The sequence below is a fragment of the Tenrec ecaudatus genome, chromosome 11 (assembly GCF_050624435.1).
Source record: "Tenrec ecaudatus isolate mTenEca1 chromosome 11, mTenEca1.hap1, whole genome shotgun sequence".
Lineage (NCBI taxonomy): Eukaryota > Metazoa > Chordata > Mammalia > Afrosoricida > Tenrecidae > Tenrec > Tenrec ecaudatus.
This window is the reverse complement of record NC_134540.1, coordinates 10,419,902-10,439,379: the sequence shown is the minus strand read 5'-3', so window position 1 is coordinate 10,439,379 and position 19,478 is coordinate 10,419,902. Positions and strand designations below refer to the sequence as shown.

The 19,478-nt window shown below is 45.2% G+C and overlaps 1 protein-coding gene across 1 annotated transcript in view; it reads left to right on the top strand.

Annotated features, from left to right (window-relative positions):
- FGF9 (fibroblast growth factor 9) overlaps positions 1-19,478 on the top strand; it is a 51,648-nt gene that overhangs the window by 9,976 nt on the left and 22,194 nt on the right. Inside the window, exon 2 of the mRNA XM_075562827.1 lies at positions 5,184-5,287. Coding sequence (XP_075418942.1) covers positions 5,184-5,287 — 104 coding nt within the window. The remainder of the gene's footprint in view (positions 1-5,183; positions 5,288-19,478) is intronic.

Here is a 19,478-nt window from a genome sequence, read left to right as displayed (position 1 = left end):
TAGTTACTCAAAGCAATCTCTCTGCTACTGAATGGATCCCAAATCACAGCGACCTAATGACCCAATGGCACAGAAGAGAACTACCCCGTGGGTTTCTGAGACTACATCTTTACTGGAGTAGAAAGCCCCGTCTTTCTACTATGGGTTCAAATCGCTGACCTTGCGATTAGTGGCCCAACTTGTAACCCATGATGCAACTAGGGCTAGGTTCCCAGTGGGGGCGTAAGTACATGAAAATGGTACAGAGATCACAGATATTTGCAGTAGTTTCTGAAGTGAAAAAGATTAAAATCAATTGTCAGATATGCTTGATAACTAATGATCTAGGCAATGGAATCAGATTGAGGTCAAATTACGTAACCTTTTTATGACCTGTGGAATATATAATGCCTCCTTACATATTCCATTTCTGGGGTTCAGTGGGAATCCCTTGTCCCACTTTTAGCCTGTGGGGGTTGGGAGTGTATGACTGTGTGCTCCTGAAGAAATGGACTCATCCACCCCAGCACCAGGACCTCCCCTTGGGACATATGTGTCCCGCTAGTTACCTCAGCAGGCCATGGTATTTAAAAGTTTTCATTCCATCAAAATACACTCCATTCCTGAAAACACGGGACATTAGCGGCAACAACAACAGCACCAAAAATCAAAGCAGAACATTTCCTTGCTATAGAAATCACGTGTTTTCCATAGTGGAAAACATTTTGAACGAAATGAAAACTTAAAAAAACAGCTTGTTTTCTTTTAATGCAACGAGTGGGACACATATGTCCCCTATGGGATCTTTGGTGCTGGGGTTGTTAAGCTGGGTTACTCCCCTTGAGCCCCATTTCCCCCATCAGAGCAGGGCTGGCCTGAGACTGCACGGGCATGGACTAACGGCTCAAGCGCTGTTGTCAACAGAAGTACTACTGTCATTTTCCTTGTTCATTTGGTTTTTGTGAAATCACACAGTCTCTTGTTGAATAAGAGTCCTTCTCAGAGCCGCCTCAAGCTTAGGGGAGATGGCCAGATTGTCAGATGCCCTTTGAGAGAGCCGCCTTCTGTCAGCTTTGTGAGGAAGCCTTCCCTCCCTGGCCTGGCAGATGAAATGGTTTAGACTTCAAAAGGGGGTGGGATGCCTCTTGTCCTTCCGTTTGTCATGAAATTTGGAATGCGATCAACTTCTAACCTGGATGTCAGGTGAAGGTTGAGGCCTGTCTTCTTCATCTGAGGCTGAGCCCCACATGCACGGAACATAAGAGTTATCTGTAGTTCAATGCCACCGAATGACTGCATTATGAGAGTCATGAACGCCACGTGAAGAGAAGTCCACAGAGACACGCACGGCCTTGGTTTCCTCCACTGGGTTTGTCAGGTGTGGAAGGCTGGTGAGCAACTGGTTTGAGATGGAACTTCCATGATAGACATGTACATAGAATCCAAAACATACTTTGTAATGCCTCTTGATATATGTTTTCACATTCTCTAAAACGAAATAGATTGGCAGGTCTAGAGAAAGAAGGTCTTGGGAAGGTGAAAGCATGAGCTATGTACACATATTGGACGCCCCTTTGTGAGACTTTTCTACTTATCCCTCCCGAGCAGTGTTTGCTCTTGAGTGGAATCCTTTGCCTACTAGATCGATGCTGTTCAGGTCTTCTACTGACCCCCACTGCCTGGTCTGCATCACGAGAGTTGCAGAATTAATTATTGAAAAATCCATGTGAGTGCTTTTTATTAGTCACATGAGACTGACTAGTAGCAGGGTCTTACCCTGGGTATTATCAGGAAATGTTATCGTGAGAGACTAGTCCCTGGGAAAGGACATCATGCTTGGTAAAGTAGCTCTAACACTCACTGCCATTGAGTCAATCCTGACTCATGCAGACTCTACCAGGCAGGGTAGAACTGTCCTTGTGGGTTTCCAAGATGGTCACTCTTTTCTGGAGTAGAAAGACCTGTCTTTCTCCCATGGAGTGCCTGGTGGTTTCGAACTGTACACCTTGCAGATCATAGCTCAATTCGTAACCACTATGCCACCAGGGAAAGCAGAGGGACAATGGAAAAAGAGCAAGACCCTTGATGAGATGGATTGATGCAGCGGCTCAAGCATAAGAACAGTGAATGAGGATGGAGCAGGCCTGGGTGGGTTTGCCTTCTGTTGGGCACGGGGTCGCTATGAGTTGAAACCCACTCATAGCATCCAACAACAACAACCCTTAATGGTTTTCAAAACTCCGAGACTAATTAATTTTTTCAATATTTGAGGGTGTTTGGGGGCACACCAATATTAGGTAAGCATTGACAAAGTGTAAAGGTGTAGCACTGTAACAAAAATGAGACAATCCCTGTGCACAAGTAATTTTAGCTTGGCTCTAAATGTATCCTGTGGTGATCATCTTGAAACAACCAGGTAGAGAAATTGAAACTGTTGTGTGACCATAAAATTCTGGATTTTTGTTGCTGTTGTGCATCTGAGATGCTGGTATAGAGCTCTGGTGGCATTATGGGATAAGCATTGGGCTCCTTCATTGCAAGGTTGGCAGTTCAAAACCACCAGCTGCTCTGCAGGAGAAAGACGAGATTTTTTCTCTCTTAGAAAAGACAGACGGCCTTGGAAACCCTTCGTGGGGTCACTGTGAGTTGGAATCAACTCAGTGGCAGTGGGTTTTTGGTTTTGGAGGTGGTGACATTCTGAGTGAGGTAAGCAAAGGGAGAGAGGATTTAAAAGATTATTGTTCTGTTTGTTTTGGGGGATGTGGTACACATGGTTATATAAAATCAAGAGCATCTTTGCAAGCAACATCTCCACCCCACTCCCACCCCCAAAGGATGTGATTTTAATTGTTTAATCAGTCCTGGGTTTTAGATCAGTATAACAAAAATCAATATCACTGTTAAAACAGACGTATTTCCGATGTGTTCAAGCTTATTTTAATTCTCAGATGGAGCTTAGTAAGGCCTTTACTAGTGGGCTGGCTCATTTTCTGGACAAACCAATCTGTGGTTAGTGCCTCAGGTTCTTCTTTTGAAAGACACAAGCCCATTCTCGGCAGAGTCTTTTTTCTTTTAACCCATCAGTGTTCCTACATGAAGATTTCATTTCACTTTTGTAACACGGGGCCAGGTCGTTTTCCTGTGTTCACTCTCTGGGCTAATTTGAATATATTAGTTTGTTTGTCACATCACTTGGTGGTATATCTATATAGACATTTGCTTTTTCTTTAGATTTTAAAAATCATTTTATTGGGGGCTTGTAAAACTCTTATCACAGTCCATCCATCCATCCATCCATTGTGTCAAGCACATTACTACATTTGTTGCCATCATCACTCTCAAAACATTTGCTTTCTACTTGAGCCCTTGGTATCAGTTCCTTATTCCACCCCAATATATATATTATAAATTACATGATAATTTATAATAATTATAAATTATTATCATTTTGTCATATCTTATGCTGTCTGACCTGTCCCTTCACTCACTTTCCTGTTGTCCATCCCCAAGGGAGGAGGTTACATGTAGATCCTTGTCATCGGTTCCCCCTTTCTACCCCATCTTCCCTCCACCCTCCCGGTATCGCCACTCTCATCACTGGTCTTGAAAGAGTCATCTGTCCTGGATTCCCTGTGTCTCCAGTTCCTATCTGTATCAGTGTACATCCTCCGGTCTAGCCAGATTTGTAAGGTAGAATTTGGATCATCATGATAAGTGTGTGTGTGTGTGTGGGGGGGGGAAGCATTTAAGAACTAGAGGAAAGTTGTATACTTCATCGTTGCTACACCGCACATGACTGGCTTGTCTCCTCCCTGTGACCCTTCTGTAAGGGGATGTCCAGTTGCCTACAGATGGGCTTTGGGTCCCCACTCCGCACTCCCCTTCATTCACAATGATGTGATTTTTGTGTTCTTTGATGCCTCAGGCAGGTATCAGGATTTTTTTTTTAAACTTACAACCCGACCTCCCAGATTCCTTACCTATCAGACCTGAACACTGGTTGGAGTGGTTGCAAAAGGACAAGTACAATGGAAACCGACTCACATTCTTTTGTGACATACCAGCTAGTTTAAAACAAACCAGAAGAAAACTTAAAGGTTTGTTTTCCAAGGGGAAAAAAGAAAATGGCATGTGGGTTCTCGATGCGGGGTTATGCAGCAGCTCAGATTCCGTCCAACAATGTCAACCAACAATGTCAACACAAGCTGCTCAGCGGCTCTGGTTGTGGTCTTCATCATGTGGGAATGTGCTCAGGATCTCTGTTATGAGAATTGTTCTCTTTCCACAAATCTACTTTCCCAGCAGGTTCATTTGTTGTTGTCTCCCCCCCCCCCAACAGTTTTATTGGCATATAGCACACATATCATACAATTCATTAATTCATACAGTTCACATCAAGAAGAGTTTGCAGTCAAGTTTTAGAGCCTCATTTTTGTACTCATTGTTATTGACTCCCCATTTCCTTCCAACCTCCTCTGTCCCCTCCCCCCCCCCCCCAAGGAACCGTGAATCTACAGTTACTGTCTCTATAGATTTACCTATCCTGGATTTCATACACCAAAAAAAACATTAAGAAGCAAACAGACAACCACAACCAAAAAACCATCAAGAATAACAAAGTAAAACAGATTAAAGACCACAATCAGAAAGCATGAAATAAATACTAAAACATGGAACAAATTTACATGGGTGATAAAGGAGATCAAAGGGTAGGGTGCTAAATGTCAGCCCAGCTTCCCCGGTGTTTTACTCTTGAAGTATGTCGTGTCCGTCATTATGGTGAAAATACTTTGTATCATTGCTCTCAGCTGAGGAGCCCTGATAGCTTAGGGAGCAAAGTGCTGGGCTGCTGACGGAAGAGTAGGCTGTTCAAACCCACCAGCTGCTCGGCTGAAGAAAGAGGAGGGAGTCTCTTTCCAGCAAGATTAGTGACCGACCTGGAAACCCCATGGGGCAGTTCGACTCCACCCTGTATGGCCGCTAGGAGCGAGAATTCACTGGAAAGCAGTGGGCTTGTTGTCTGGCTTATTGCCGGATAGAATTTACTTGAAAAATCCATTTGTGTAGGTCATTGGTTTCAATGTGGACACAAGTCCTCACCAAGTGTGAGGCTGCCTTAGTTGGGAGCTGGCCTTGGTGTCCTGTCAGAAGCCACTGTGCATTGTCCATTGACTTGCTTCTCCTGTTCTCCACGTGTTCCACAGGCATTCTGGAATTTGTCAGTATAGCTGTGGGCCTGGTCAGCATTCGCGGCGTCGACAGTGGACTCTACCTCGGGATGAACGAGAAGGGGGAGCTGTATGGATCAGTAAGTACCGTGGGAGAGTCCACCAGCGTTCGCACCTCCTATTCAATCGGAGGGACGTCTTCCCCAGACAGCGGGAAGGCAAAAGGACTCCATCTGGAAGGGGAATAGAATTCTCCTCTGAGGCAAACCATTCCACTGTATTCATTGCGATCACCTCTGGGTCTTCACTAGCTCATAGTTTGCCTGGAATTTAGATATCTGCCACACCATCTTCCTTATCAAGTACATTCAAAAGTCTCAAGTATGGGAAATTCCATCTTCTTGCATCGAATGGGTTTTTTTTAAAAAAATGAATTGAACTCATCTTGTCCCAAGTCTTGTCTTGCACTGTAATTAAAATCAGAAATAGACCAGGAAGTGACTAAAAACCCTCTCTGTGAGCTTCAGATTTCTGTTCTGTGAGGAGAGAAGGGAGGTAGGAAAATTGTGGTCAGATAGTCTTGCAGGTAAATGAGAATACTGTGATCATTTGAAAGTATTTTGGGTTTATTCCACCCCCCACCCCCATCTCACTTCTCATCGCCACGAGGTGTAAGTTCCTTGAGGTGTGGCAGCCAGGAATATTTATTGTGGCTTATCAAATGCCAGGAGCTTTTAGTGGCATAGTGGGTTACACTTTGAGTTACTAACCACAAGGTCGGCAGTTCATACCCCCAGTCTCTCCGTAAGAGGAAGACACACTGTCTACTCCCATAACCTCAGGAACACAAACGGCAGTGCTACTCTGGCCTGTAGGAGCCCCAGGGGTTGGAATAGATCCAATGGCAGTGAGTTTGGGTTTATGAAGTTCCAGGGGTCTTTGTGGGGGCTCACTGGTAGAATTTTTCCCCTTAGGTGTGGGAGACCTGGGTTGGAGTCCTGGCCTATGGCCCTCCCTGCCTTTCTACCAGTGGAGCTTCTGTGTTGCCATGGTGTGATGCTGCACAGGTTTCAGCAGAGCTGTTGGACTAAGAAGAAAGGCCTGGACCTGTGCTTCCTCCATCAGTCAATGAAAATGCAGTGGTCTGATCTGCAACAGATGATGGGCGATGGCGCAGGACTGGGCAGTGTCTCATTCCCTGCCCTCAGGGAGCCCCCCCCCCTGTAGAGTAAGGACTGACTTTGCCTCTTTGTGTTTCTCTACTCCGTCTTGTATCTAGAGAATGGTGCTTGGTACAAACCAATAAACAACCCCACTGCCATCAACTTGATGCTGATTCAAGGGGCCTTATATAGGGTTTCTGAGACTGTAAGCTTTATGGAAGCAGACAGCCTCATCTTTCTCCCTTGGTGAAGCTGGTGGGTTTGAACTGCTGACCTTGCCGTTAGCAGCCCAATGTCTAAACCACCAAGCCACCAGGGCTCCTTGCATGGTACACAGGAGGTACTTAATACATTTTCTGTTTAACTGTATGAGTAATATATTATAGCACTAAAATGAAATTTCAACCTTAAAACATATAGAAAAATGAATTTATTTTTCTTTTCAATTATTGATGGTCAAATGAAGATGTATTCTCTACCAGCTGAAATATGAGAACTTTGATTTCAGTCTATAACAGGTTGAAAGTGAAAAAAAAAAATCAGAGTAGGAAAAAAAAAAGAAAGTAAAAAGTTGCTAGGGATTTTTCTTAAGGAGTACTAGAACCTCCAACCTTGTGGTTAGCAGTTAAACATGCTAATTGTTTGCACAAGTAGGGACCAGGCTTGTTAATTTTCTGCCCGCAGCGTATCACCTATTCCCCAGTTTAGAGATGACCACCCTGTCTTTCTTGCCCATGCTTGATGATTTGGACTCTGAGATGGATTGGTTGACCAAGAAAGCAGATCTGTGTTCAGCAGAATTGCCTCTATAGTTGTTGTCCCATCTGAGTGGAGTCTTATAATCTAGATTACGCCCCCTGGCTCCCTTACTCGGCTCTTCCTCTGATCTGGTGGCCTCCTGCCTTTGGCCTGGCCGAGGTGGGAGCCCCGGGTAGGGAGCAGGGTTGGGACTCCGTTTGGCTTGAGAATATAAGCCGGAACGCAGGCTGGTGGCAGTATTCCTCTGTGAGGGGGAGGTGGTGTGATGGTTGGCGGCCACCATCTTGCCTGGGTCTCTTTCCTGTGAGTCTAGACTATTGTTTCGGTCTAGCACACTCTCTTGCACCCACGTGACCACACGGCTAGCCTGAAGTCCCAGCGCACACTGGGCCAAGGGGCGAGGACAAGAAAAGACTGGCTTCTTCTCCTATGCAGAGAGCCATCCTGCCGGCTCGGAAATGGCTCAGAGGAGGGGATGACAAGGAGCGCTTCTGCATCCTGCAATTTCCTTGTTAAAAAATCCCTGCAGCTGCTTCCTTGGGTCCAAGTTCTCATCCTTTCTCCACAAGGAAGACAGAATTACCCTTTCAAACCCAGAGAGGCATCCACTCCTTTTACTGAGAGTCCTTCAAAGACGCCCCTGTGCGGTCTACAGGGCAGCATCCAATACAGTTCTTCATCCACTTTGCCTGCATTGGCTTTGCTGCGAACATCTCGGGGGGCCCTTTCTCTCTGTAGTCTGAGCCTGCCCATTTGCTATTTTCTGAACATGCCCTCTTAGTCGAGTTTGGACATGTGACCAAGTTAGTCCCTGTCTGTGGAGTGCTGTCCCCCTGCACCATAGTGATGCTTTCGGCAAAGCCCTCCCCACTCCCCAACTCGAATTCCAAGTATTTCTATTCAGCGTCACTTGGATTTCCCTCAAAGCCTGAGGAGTACTTGGTTCATATGAGGGGGAGGAGAGTTGGCGAAGGGCCTTCAAAACTTCCACGGACCATTTCCAGTAGCTTATAATTCCATGTACCCACAGTTGTCTGTTGTATCGTGTGTGTTTGTGTCAATCGTGGTTGTACCAATGATTCCCCCATATTTCCATGACCACGTAAGCGGCAGCATGGATGGTCAGCTGTGTTTCTGTATTTGTGTGTCAAGACGGGCGGGGCAGCCTTTTTGCATCTTTTGTTTTCTTGGAACTATTGCTGCATGTTGAGCACAGGGCCTTTGCTCACAGTAGGTGCTCGCTCTATGCACAATGCGTGAGAGGAATTCGGAAGGGTGAGGACCTGGCCGTGTGTTTGTGTGGCCAGTGCATGTTTAGGCTCCTGCTTGAGGGCTGCATCACCACCTCCATTCCCATGCTTAATTGGACTGTGTGGATACTGTCCCCGGTGTACATGGCCCCAGGGGGATGTGGCTGCGGCTGGAAAGAGAGAGAGAGAATGCAGTGGGGAGAGCATGGGAACAGGAGTCAGGAGACTAGCGCTCATTCTGTCCCTGCTGCTAACTAGGGAGGCAGCTGTGTGTTTCTTACCAGTCACCTGCAGTGCTTGAATGAGACCTCTGCAATATCCTTTCCCGGTCTCGATCTCAAGGATTCTATATTTGGGAAACTTTGGGCTGTGCTGTCGCGTCTTCTCTGCCTAACTTGAGAAATGTTCTACACACACACACACACACACACACACACACACACACACACACACACACACACACATTTATGCAGGCAGATCTTTCAGCCTCTTCTGGGTAGAGCAGGGCGGCTTGTTCCCTGGGCAGCCAGGTGTTTTCTCTTTGGTCCGTACCTGCAGCAGGTGATGTGGGAGAGGTCTGGCGAAAGGATCCTGGTTGTTCTGTGGCTGGGACTCTCACCTTATCCACTTGGGGCGACAGTGGGAATGTGGAAGAACCAACATTTCACAGTGATGAAACGGAGACTAGAAAAGAAGCAGTCAATCCGTACATTCTGAAAGGCAGTACTGAGGGTAGCTGAACGCATAGGAGGAAGCTCTCCAAAGTTCAGGGAAGATTGGAATGGGAAGATAAGGGAATTCCCCTGTGAATGTTTTGCTCCCCTACCCGCCTTATATGAATTGAAGCTGTGTAAACCGCAATAAACTCAAGTGGAGAAGATTAATTTCTAAATATTAGAGAAACCTGATCTCATTATGAAACAAGGTCAGGTAGGTATTTGGGGAAATAGCAGTCACCTTTATAAAGTAACCTGCCAATATAGCAAAATTCATTTAAGAACGTATCTTGGTATTTTGGCTTAATTTCCTCCTTTCATCCAAGGAGCTCTTTGTCTCCATGCTTACTTTGAAAGCAGGCCTGAGATGAATGGTGAATGACTTGTCAAAGTACAGAGAGGGCCTAACATCCGAGTAGAATGTAGAAATAAAAGCCGACACCTAGACAGCTAACGTTTAGCATGCTCTGAGCGCTCGAAGGAAGGCCTGCAGAGTTCTAACTCGGGGGTAAAGTATTGCATTTCTCTTTTAGTTCATACTGACCCACTCATTCACTCCACAATCATTTTTGCACAGAAGGCTATGCTTTGGGCTGCTAGCCGCAAGGTCAGCAGTTTGAACCCACCGGCAGCTCCAGGCAGCGTAGAGTGACAGTGGCGGAGACCCACAGGGTCAGTTCCCCTCTGTCCTGCAGGCTCGCTATGAGTCAGAACGGACCTGACAGCAGTGAGGGAGTGATGTGCTTAGTGAGGGGCTGGGTGTTAAGGGTAAGGAAATTAGGAACACCTCTCAAAATCTGAGGGGCGGGGGGAGCTAGAAACCCTTCCATGCAGTGGGAAGGCGCGGATGCAGAGGAGCCCACCGGTGTCTTGGGGTCCCGAAGAAGGTTTTCATAACCTTGCTGGGGAATCTGGTAACAGGTCAGCTGGATCTTGAGGGAGGAGTTGAAGTTTCAGGAAAGGGAGGGAAGGTCCATTCGAGCATGTTGTCCTTGCTGTGTGCTGTTGGCTCCCAATCACAGCCACCTGCAGGACAGAAGAGAACTGCAGGGAAGGGTTGTCAGGGCTGTCAGCTCTATGGGAGCAGGACTCCAGGTGGCCAGGTCATTTCTCCCAGGAATTGATCCATGGTGAGTTGGAGATCTCAAATGTTTTGGTTCACAGTTGAGGGATTAACCACTGTGCCACCAAACCCAAGCCAACCCAACCACAAACCACAAAACACCCCAAAAACCGAACTCACTGTCTTTAAATTGAGTCCAGACAGGGTAGAATGACCTCTGTGGGTTTCTGAGATTGCAACTGTTTATTAGAGTAGAAAGCTTCTTTTTGCTACTTCGGAGCTGCTAGTGGTTTCGAACTGTTTATCTGCAGTTAGCAGCCCAACATGTAACTGCTACACCACCAGGCCTCCTACTGTGCCACCATGGAGTCAATGCTGACTCATAGTGACCCCCTGTGGGTTTCTGAGACTGTAACTGTTGACGGGAGTAGAAAGCCCGGTCTTTCTCCTGAGGAGCTGCTGGTGGTTTTGACCATGTGGGTTGCAGCCCAACAAGGAAGCACTAGACCACCAGAGCTCCTATGGTGCCACCAGGACCCCTTAATCAGGGCATCAAAAGCTAGAGCGAAAACTAAACCTACTGCCACTGAGTAGATTCGGTTGTATAGCAATCCCACGTAGGGTTTCCAAGGCTGTAAATCTTGATGGGTACAGGATGGTGGGTTTGAACTGCCGACCTTGTGGTTCATAGTGCAATGCTTAATTAGGACATGTAACCCTTCACTTATAAAGATTAGAATACCTGGTGTGGTGAAATTCAGAGAGGGTGTGAGATCACACACAGACACATATGAGGGGTTCCTCCCGCCCCCCACCAAAAAAAAAAAAAAGAGAGAAAGGATAAAGCTCCGCCAGGCAGAGTTTACTAGTCACGTTTTTCCCATTAGGTGAGCATCGGGCAACTCACCCTGAGTTAGTGCACTAGTGGCGGCACCTGGGATGGTTTTTTCTGGTCACAGTGAATGTTTTTGTAAAAACTGTTTCACTCAAATCTCGTTTTTTGTGATGGTTGATTTAAGAGAACAGTGCGTGGCAGTGAAATGTTGTTTCCTACTTGAGAAAAATGCTGCAGAAACTGCTGTAGATGTTGAACACAGCTTACAAGGACAGCGCTATGGGAAAAACTCAAATGTACGAGTGGTTTTCTCATTTCAAAAAAGGGGAAATGTTGATTGATGACAAACCTTGTTCTGAATGTCGGTCGACTTCCCGAATGGCCAAAAATGTTGACTCTATCTTATATTTGGAGTTCGTCCCACTGTTAATCAGGCTTTCTATTTAGGGGTTCTGAAAGATTGCCTAACAGTGTGCGACAAAAAAGACGTGATTTGTGGGAAATGGTTTTGTCACCACCACAATGTACCTGCTCACGCAGCCATCTCCGTGTGCCAGTTTTTGGCAAAAAGCAGCATGGCTCTCTTGTCCCACACACCTTACTCACCTGACCTTGCCTTGTGTGACTTCTTTTGGTTTCCTCGAATGAAGAGGAAAATTAAAGGACAGCAATTTGATGATAAGGTGATGAAAAAAACAAGGGAGGTGCTGTCAGTCATTCATACAGATGAGTTTTAAAAATATTTCCAAGAATGGAATCACAGATTTGATAAATAAAGTGTAAAGGAGAGTACTTTGAAGGTGATAAGATTATTTTGTAAAAAAAGTTTAAACACAGCTTTGGACAAATAATTCTGTTTTTTTTTGGTGGGGTACCCTCTCATACACATTCATACCCTACATACACAAACACATATTTGGGTAGAGGATTAGCATCTTGGGTTACAATGGTCACTTGTGTTTGTTCTTAGCAAAGAGGCCAGAGGCAAGTATTAGATCATAACTTCCAGCATCTTCATCTGTGTACTACCAGCATACATGCAAAATCCTAATAGCATTTGACTGCACAATAAGTGGCTCATTAAATGCTATAAAAATTAACTGCCTTCCAGAAGTTTATGTTTAATGAAAGGTATCTGACCTTTTCATGGACAAAAAAATGAGCACAGTCACTAAAATCAGGATGATCTGGAAATGCAGAGTGTGGATTCTTCAGACGTGGTATATGAAGGGATGCCATCAGGCTGGGAGCATTGCTGGCTCATACTCCTGTAACAGCACGCAACTCTATCTGCCCAGAACTTTAATCCACTTCAGATTCTCTCACTACATGCAGTTTATTGGGGTTGACCCTCCAATAGTCTTTGTGCTTCAGAAAGACCAAGCCGTGTCCTTCATGTGTGGTTGGCACGTGGTGTTTGTTGACCCTGTTCCACATATCATGAATCGCACACATGCAGAATCTGGTGGTATCATGCAGCGATCATTGCTCTTAGCTGCCACCATGGCCACCCAGTGCATGGCAGGATGAAATGTTGCCTGGCCCTACACCGTTTGAATGATCACAGGCATGTTTGAGCTCATTGTTGGGGCTGCTCCACATTTCTGACCTAGAGGGCTCATCTCCCAGAGTATCGGGCCATCTTCTGTTATGTCCATAGCTTTCCATTGGCTACTTTTTTGAAGTAGGTCCAAGATCTTTTTCCCCCCTAGTCTGGCTGAGACTGGAAGCTCTGCTGATACGCGTTTGTCAAGGGTGACCCTGTGCGCATTTGAAATACATTATACGCCACGTTTTGGCAACCCGCAGCCCTCTGGTATGCATGACAAGCTGCTGGCTTGCAATCCAGTGATAGGAGTGTGTACTATGTGGCTGTCCAATTATAGGAGCCATGTCTCTTCATGGGAGTTATTTCATTTAACTACTAAAACTAGAGAGGAGAGAGGCCAAGTGCCCAGCGGCATGGGACTCGTAAATGGCTGAACGAGGACCCAGCCTCGTTTTTTCCAGCTTCTGAGTCCCATGGGCTTGTCAGAGGGGCTCCTTAACCCAGGTGCTTGCTCTCAGATTGAGTTGTGATGTTTTAAAGGACATAGTTGGGCCCATGATTTTAAATGAATCCATCATCAATAACTGTCATCAATGGTTTTAAATGGATCTGTCATCAATAATCAAGGCATGATGGAGTTTGGCTGTGTTGACATGTCTTTTAAATAAATACAATAGTCAGGGGCAGGTTTCTCTACTGGGTAGATACCTGGAAGCACAAAAAGTTTTTGTATGGTGTTTACATGGTGGGATAGGTAGAGGAACCTTGAAAACCCAATTACCCAAGAACTGAGTAATAGATCAACTTCTTTCAAAGGAAACAAAAACAAGGCAAACAAGAAAATACACACCTTCATATCTCTAGAGTTTCAGGTTGACCTACTGTATATACTTATGTATAAGCCGAGTTTTCCAACACATTTTTAATGCAGTTTTTGTGGTACAATTAGCTGCCTTGGCTGATATTTGGGTTGACTTATTCTCGAGTATATATGGTACATTATTTTTAGCATATTATTTGATGATGCGGAGCCCTGGCGGTATGACGGGTTACGGATTGGGCTGCTAACTGCAAGATTGGTGGTTTGAACTCACCAGCCGCGCCTGTGAAGACTTCATTTCAGAAACCCTATGAGGCAGTTCTGCCCAGTCCCACAGGGCTGCCGTGAGGGGAATCGATTCCAAGGCTGTGGGGTTGGGCTGTGCTTTGGTCTGTTTTAAACGCACAAACTTAGAAAGTAGATAGAAGTTCTGAATATTTCTTAGACAGCCACAGTGTACAGCAGTGATTTGTTACTGCGTTGTGTCACTTTAGATAGCTTTGAGGTGGACATTCAGACAAGTCCCGTGGATGCCATGTCCAAAGAATGCAATTTCTATAGAGGAAATGAAAAAGGCCATTTGTCTAGTGATCTACCGGATACCAGGCTTACTCTAGAAATGGGTGGTTTTTAGCAGTTGTTTTTGTTACTAGGGGATGGCCTTATATTGCATGTGTGCACTGCCAGCTTTGAAGACTGGAAGCTCTGCTGATACGCGTTTGTCAAGGGTGACCCTGCGCTCATTTGAAATACATTTATATTTCAAATACCCATAATTCCATGACGATGGAGAGGGCTGCAGCTCAGCGCAGCACCTTCTGTTAGAGTTTGATTTCGTTTTTACCGTGGCCTTGTTTTCAGATGAAGGGCAAGTGAGATTTCAGTCACTTAGTGATTTACTCAAGACCGCATAGTAAGTGGCAAGTCAGTATTTGATCCAGTGGTGCTGCTGGGTAAGCGTTGGACTGCTAACCACAAGGTGGGCGTATCAAACCCACTAATCACTCCATGGAAGAAAGCTGAGGCTGTCTGCTCTTATGAAGATTTGTAGCCCCGAAGCCCGATGCAGGGCCATTTTGAGTTGGAGTTGGCTTGATGGCAGTGGGTTTGGTTGTTTTGGATGCCAATTCTGAAGGAATTATAAGGCTGAAGTGTGTGCCTGCTGACTGAGAGGTCCGTGGTTTGAGTCTACCAGCTACTCCTTTAAAAATGACAAACTTGGATCCCTGTGGGGGCAGTTTTGGTCTGTCCTACAGGATCGCTGTGAGCAAGAATCGACAAGAGGTGTGTTTTCATAGGGCTTATCCTGGTTCCATCTTAAGTGACTCTTGTCGGATTTCTGTGCGTGTTAAGAATGCCTATCCATCTCACAAAGGCATTCACTGACTTTTAGAGAGCATAAAATCAAGCATGTTAAAGCAGCACTCACATCCCACTCTAGGTCTACACTGGTTTCAACCAGAGCCATGCCCTGGTCAAGCGGGCACTGATTCCCTGTTCCCTCAGCTGATCTCTCGCTCACATTCACTCGTTCCCCTAGCCTCGCACAGCCACTGAGCTAATAGTTCTCTTTGGGACGCCTCACTTTTGCGAGTAAACACAGTTTTACCAGAACTTTACCTACTGGAGTGATATTGTGCCACATCTTGAAGTCATGCTGCTGGTTGACTTCACGGATATAATTTTGGAGCATTTTTTCCTGACTCATTTTTAACCATGTGATTCATTTGTTTCTTTGGCATCCAGACTACTGGTCACTGTTTAGAGCAAAATCCTCTTTTCAAGAGTTATTTGCTTTTATTTAAGTTTATGTGATTTATCAGGGTACTGAGCTTACTGATTGTCTCTTAAAATACCTTAACTGCAGATGGCCAGAGTCATGGTCACATGTCTGGGGATCAGTAGGCTTTGAAGAAAACTTTTTAAAAAAAGGGATCTAAATATCTAATTCCCTGACTAACTTGCTTTTTTGGGGGGTTGGAAGTTGATATTGTATTGTGGTTTGGGTGAAAGTTTACAGAACAAATTAGCATCCCATTCAACAATTTATTCATATCTTGTCTCTTGACATTAGTTGCGACTCCTTCAATGTAATAGCGCTCCTCCCACATCCTCCCTGGGATCCCCATTTCCATTCACTCAACTTTCCTGGGCCCACCTGCCTCTGGACTTTGTTTTGGAGCAAATGTCTCTTGGTCTTGTGTGGCCTATGCTCTGAGGAGTATGTTCCTCATAGGGGGTTACTGCTCACATGATAGACCTGATTATCGCTTGGCTGAAAGGTGGCCTCTGGGCGTGGGCTCAGCTCCGTGTCTGAAGGGTGTCTAAGGACCATCTCTTGATGGTTCCACCAGTCTCCATCAGATCAGTAAGTCTGGTCAACTCTGATGCTGAATTTTGTTCTACATTTCCCCACCCTCTGCCCCACCTCGATTGTGATCCTGGTCAAGGCGGCCAGTCATGGTAGCCGGGCACCATCCAGTTCTACGGGTCTCAGGCTTGTGAGGCCTGCGGTTCTCGTGCTTCATTTGTTCTTAAGATCCTTGCTTCCTTGAGGCTTGGATTTTCTTCAGCCTTTCTCACTCAGGACGAGAAGTGACCAATAGTAGTGCTGTGGATGGTTGCTCGCAAGCTTTTAAGACCCCAGTTGCCCCTCACCAAGGTAGGGCAAGGACTTGGTTGTGATCATCAGTTGCTGAGTATATAAATACCCAACCTCTCGGATCAGAGCACAGCTCTCTGTCTGGTGGTAATATACTCAGGACGGGTTTTCCTTCAGACCCAGAAGTCCTGGAGCCGAGCTCTCCAGCCTCACCGTTGTAACTTCCCCACGATGTCACTTCCCGTCTCTGACGGCTTTCAGGTTTTCTCATGTTTCCCTGGTACCATATGGTTGCATTTTCTGCGGTGTCCCTGCCAGAGAAGTCTGAGGAAGACCGCTTGATGGAGTGGGTTTGGGAAGGCTCTTCCTGATGCTATTTCTCTTGGTACATTAACATGCAAACTGTCTGAGGGCAGGGGCATAGCTCCTTTTATTCCCATTGCAATGCTAGTAGTGAGAACAGCTCCTTTCTAGTAGCGGACTCTTCCTACTCATTGGGTTGTACTGTGGCACTCTCAGGTAGACATAGGACTGTCCACCACACAGTTGGCAGTTCTGCGGGGGAGAGAGGAGGCTGTCTGATCCCATAAAGATTTCTGGAAGTCTCAGAAATCCTACCTCTGTAGGGCCGCTATCAGTTGGAATTGACTCAATAGCAATGAGTTTGGTTTGGTTTGGATTAGGGGGTGGACTGTATTGTCAGCAGGATTCTAAAACATCTCTTTCTTTTTTGTACAAAGAGAAGACCAGGCAGGTCCCTGGTTTAGAGCACCCTATTGGTGCAATGGGACTGAGTGTTTTCATCACTCATCTCTCAGTTTATACTGTGGTATCTTGGGTGGTGTGGTGGTGCTGGACACTGTGCCACTGATATTTCAAACACTGCAGGTTCATGTATTGCGGACAGGTTTCAGTGAGAGCAAGAGTGACTAGCGAGATGATCCACTTCTGAATAAATTGGCCACATAATACTTTATGAACAACAGTGGGACATTCATTGTCTGTCACAGTGGTTGGAAGTCACTCAAAATAAGACTGAGCAATGTCCTCAAAGTAGAGTCAACCTTAATGACATGGATGGAGTAGAGCTTTCTGGACTGCAGATGTCCATTAGTTATTAGGGTGTGGGATGCACGAAGTCAGGATGGAGGAGAATTGGAAGTTGTCAGAAATGGAATGGAATATATCAAGGTCAATATCCTAGGCATTAGTGACCTGAAATAAAGCGCTATTGTGTATTTTGAATTGGACAATCCTACGGGATACTATGTGCTGGGAATGACAGGGAGAGTTGTAATAGCACTGCAGTCTTTACCAAAAACAACATCTCAAGATCTCTCCATAAGTCCAGTGTTGCCAATGATAGGATATGATCCACAGCCCTACAATATGACGGTTATTAACATTTATGCCCCAACCATGGACACCACATTGGAAGGACTGTTTACCAGATTCTGCAGTCTGACACTTATCAAACACTCAATTAAGATGCACTGGAAGACAATCTAAAATGAAGTCGAACCGGTGGCTAGAAAATAGGGCTGTGTTGAGAGAACTGATTCCAGAGACAACATGATAGAATTTGTAAGACTAATGACATAGTCATTGGAAATTATGTTTTTTTTAAGCAATATAGTTGGTAATCTTGATAGATAGAGTAGACAGAAATCGAATCAACTCTATCTGTAGGGAGAGAGACGAGGGAATTCAGCATCCTCAACCAGAACGAGGCCAGAGGCCAGCTGCAGCACAGCCATCAGTTGCTCTTGTGCGAGTTCCGATGGCAGCTGAAGAAGACTAAAACCAGTCGACAAGAGGTGAGTGCGTCTCCGCGGAATTCAGAGACGGTTTCAATAACCAATTTGATGTATTTGGCACTAATAAGTGAGGACTCGATGTGTTGTGAAATGACATTAAGGACATGGCTACATGAAAAAAGCAAAAGAGGTAGCATTACCAACCAAAGAAAGAAAAGAGCAAAATGGGTGTCAAAAGAGATTCTTGAGACTTGGTTTTGAAGTTGAAGTAGCTAAAACCAATGGAAGATTTTAACGTAAGATTTCAAAGGTGGCTTGAAAAAAGGAAAGCATTTTAATGAAATGTGCAGTGACATGGAGTTAAAGCCAGAAGGGAAGGAAGGACACAATCGACATTTCTCTAGCAGAAAGAACAGAAGCAAAAAGCTCAAGCCTTGAGTTGCAATACTGAAAGTTAGGGGTGGGCAAATATGGAATGATGTAGAAGCAAACAGAATAAGATAGAAGGAATAGATAGAGCCACGCTACCCAAAAGAATTAGCTGACATTCAGCCTTTCAAGAGGTGGCATATGACCAAGAACTGATGATGTGAAAGGAAATGATCCAAGCTGCAGTTAAGACACTGGCAAAAAACCAAGGATCCATGAATTGATGGAATTTAAGTTACAGTGTTCCAAAAGATGAATGCAATGTCCGTGCTAAGAAATCTGACAGCTCCCTGACCACCTGACTAGTAAGAGATTCCTATTTGTGCCCATTTCAAAGAAAGGTGATCTAACTGGATTTGGAAATTATAGAACAAGAGCATTAATATCACAAGCAAATAATATTTTACTGATGATAATTCAAAAACAGATAGGGAGCTGCTAGGAATCAAAGCTGGACTCAGACAAGCACATGGAAGGGGTTATCACTCCTGACGCCAGATGGATCTTGGCTGCAAACAGAGAATACCAGAAAGTTCCCCATCGTTTCATAGATTGTGGCAAAATGTTTGACAGTGTTGGTCATGCCAAGGTATGAATAACATTATGAAGAATAGGATTTCCAGAAAACTCAATTGTACTTTGGCGGAACCTGTGCATCGACCAAGGTGCAGTTGTTAAACAGGAGAAAGGGCTATTGCGTGGCGTTATGCTTTCTTCATGTAACCCGTTGCTGAAGACAAAGCCTGAGAAGCTCGACTCTGAGGAGGGGTTTAGCATCAGGAGTGGAGGAAGACTTGCTAACAGCCTGCCGGATGTAGGCAACACAGCCTTCCGTCCTTGCTGAAAATGATGAGGATTGAAGTACTTACTGATGAAGATCAAAGACTTTGGAGTGAATCATACCTCAACCTAAAGAAAACAAAAATTCTCACAATTGGCGCGTCACAAACAACATGATCAATGGAGAAAAGATGAACGTTCTGAAGGATTTCAGGTTACTGGAGTCCATCATCAATGCCCTATCAAGCACCAACCAAGAAAGAAAATGATGGTTTGTATTGAGCAAATCTCAAAAGACCTCGCGGACGAAGGTACACCTGATCCAAACATGGTCACTTCATATGCTTGCACAAGCTTAGCAACAAGTAAGGAAAACGGGTACTGGCTGAGTAAGGATGCATTTGCAGTATGGTGCTGGGGAAGAATATTGTCTACACCCTGACCTGTCATAAGGACGAATAGATGCATTTGTCTGAACGAAGCACAGCCAGAATGTTCCTAAGACGCGAAGAGGCTGAGAATTCATCTCACACACATTGGACATGATATCAGGAGAGCTCAGTCCCTGGGGAAGGATATCTTGGTTGGTCAAATAAAGCATCCGTGGT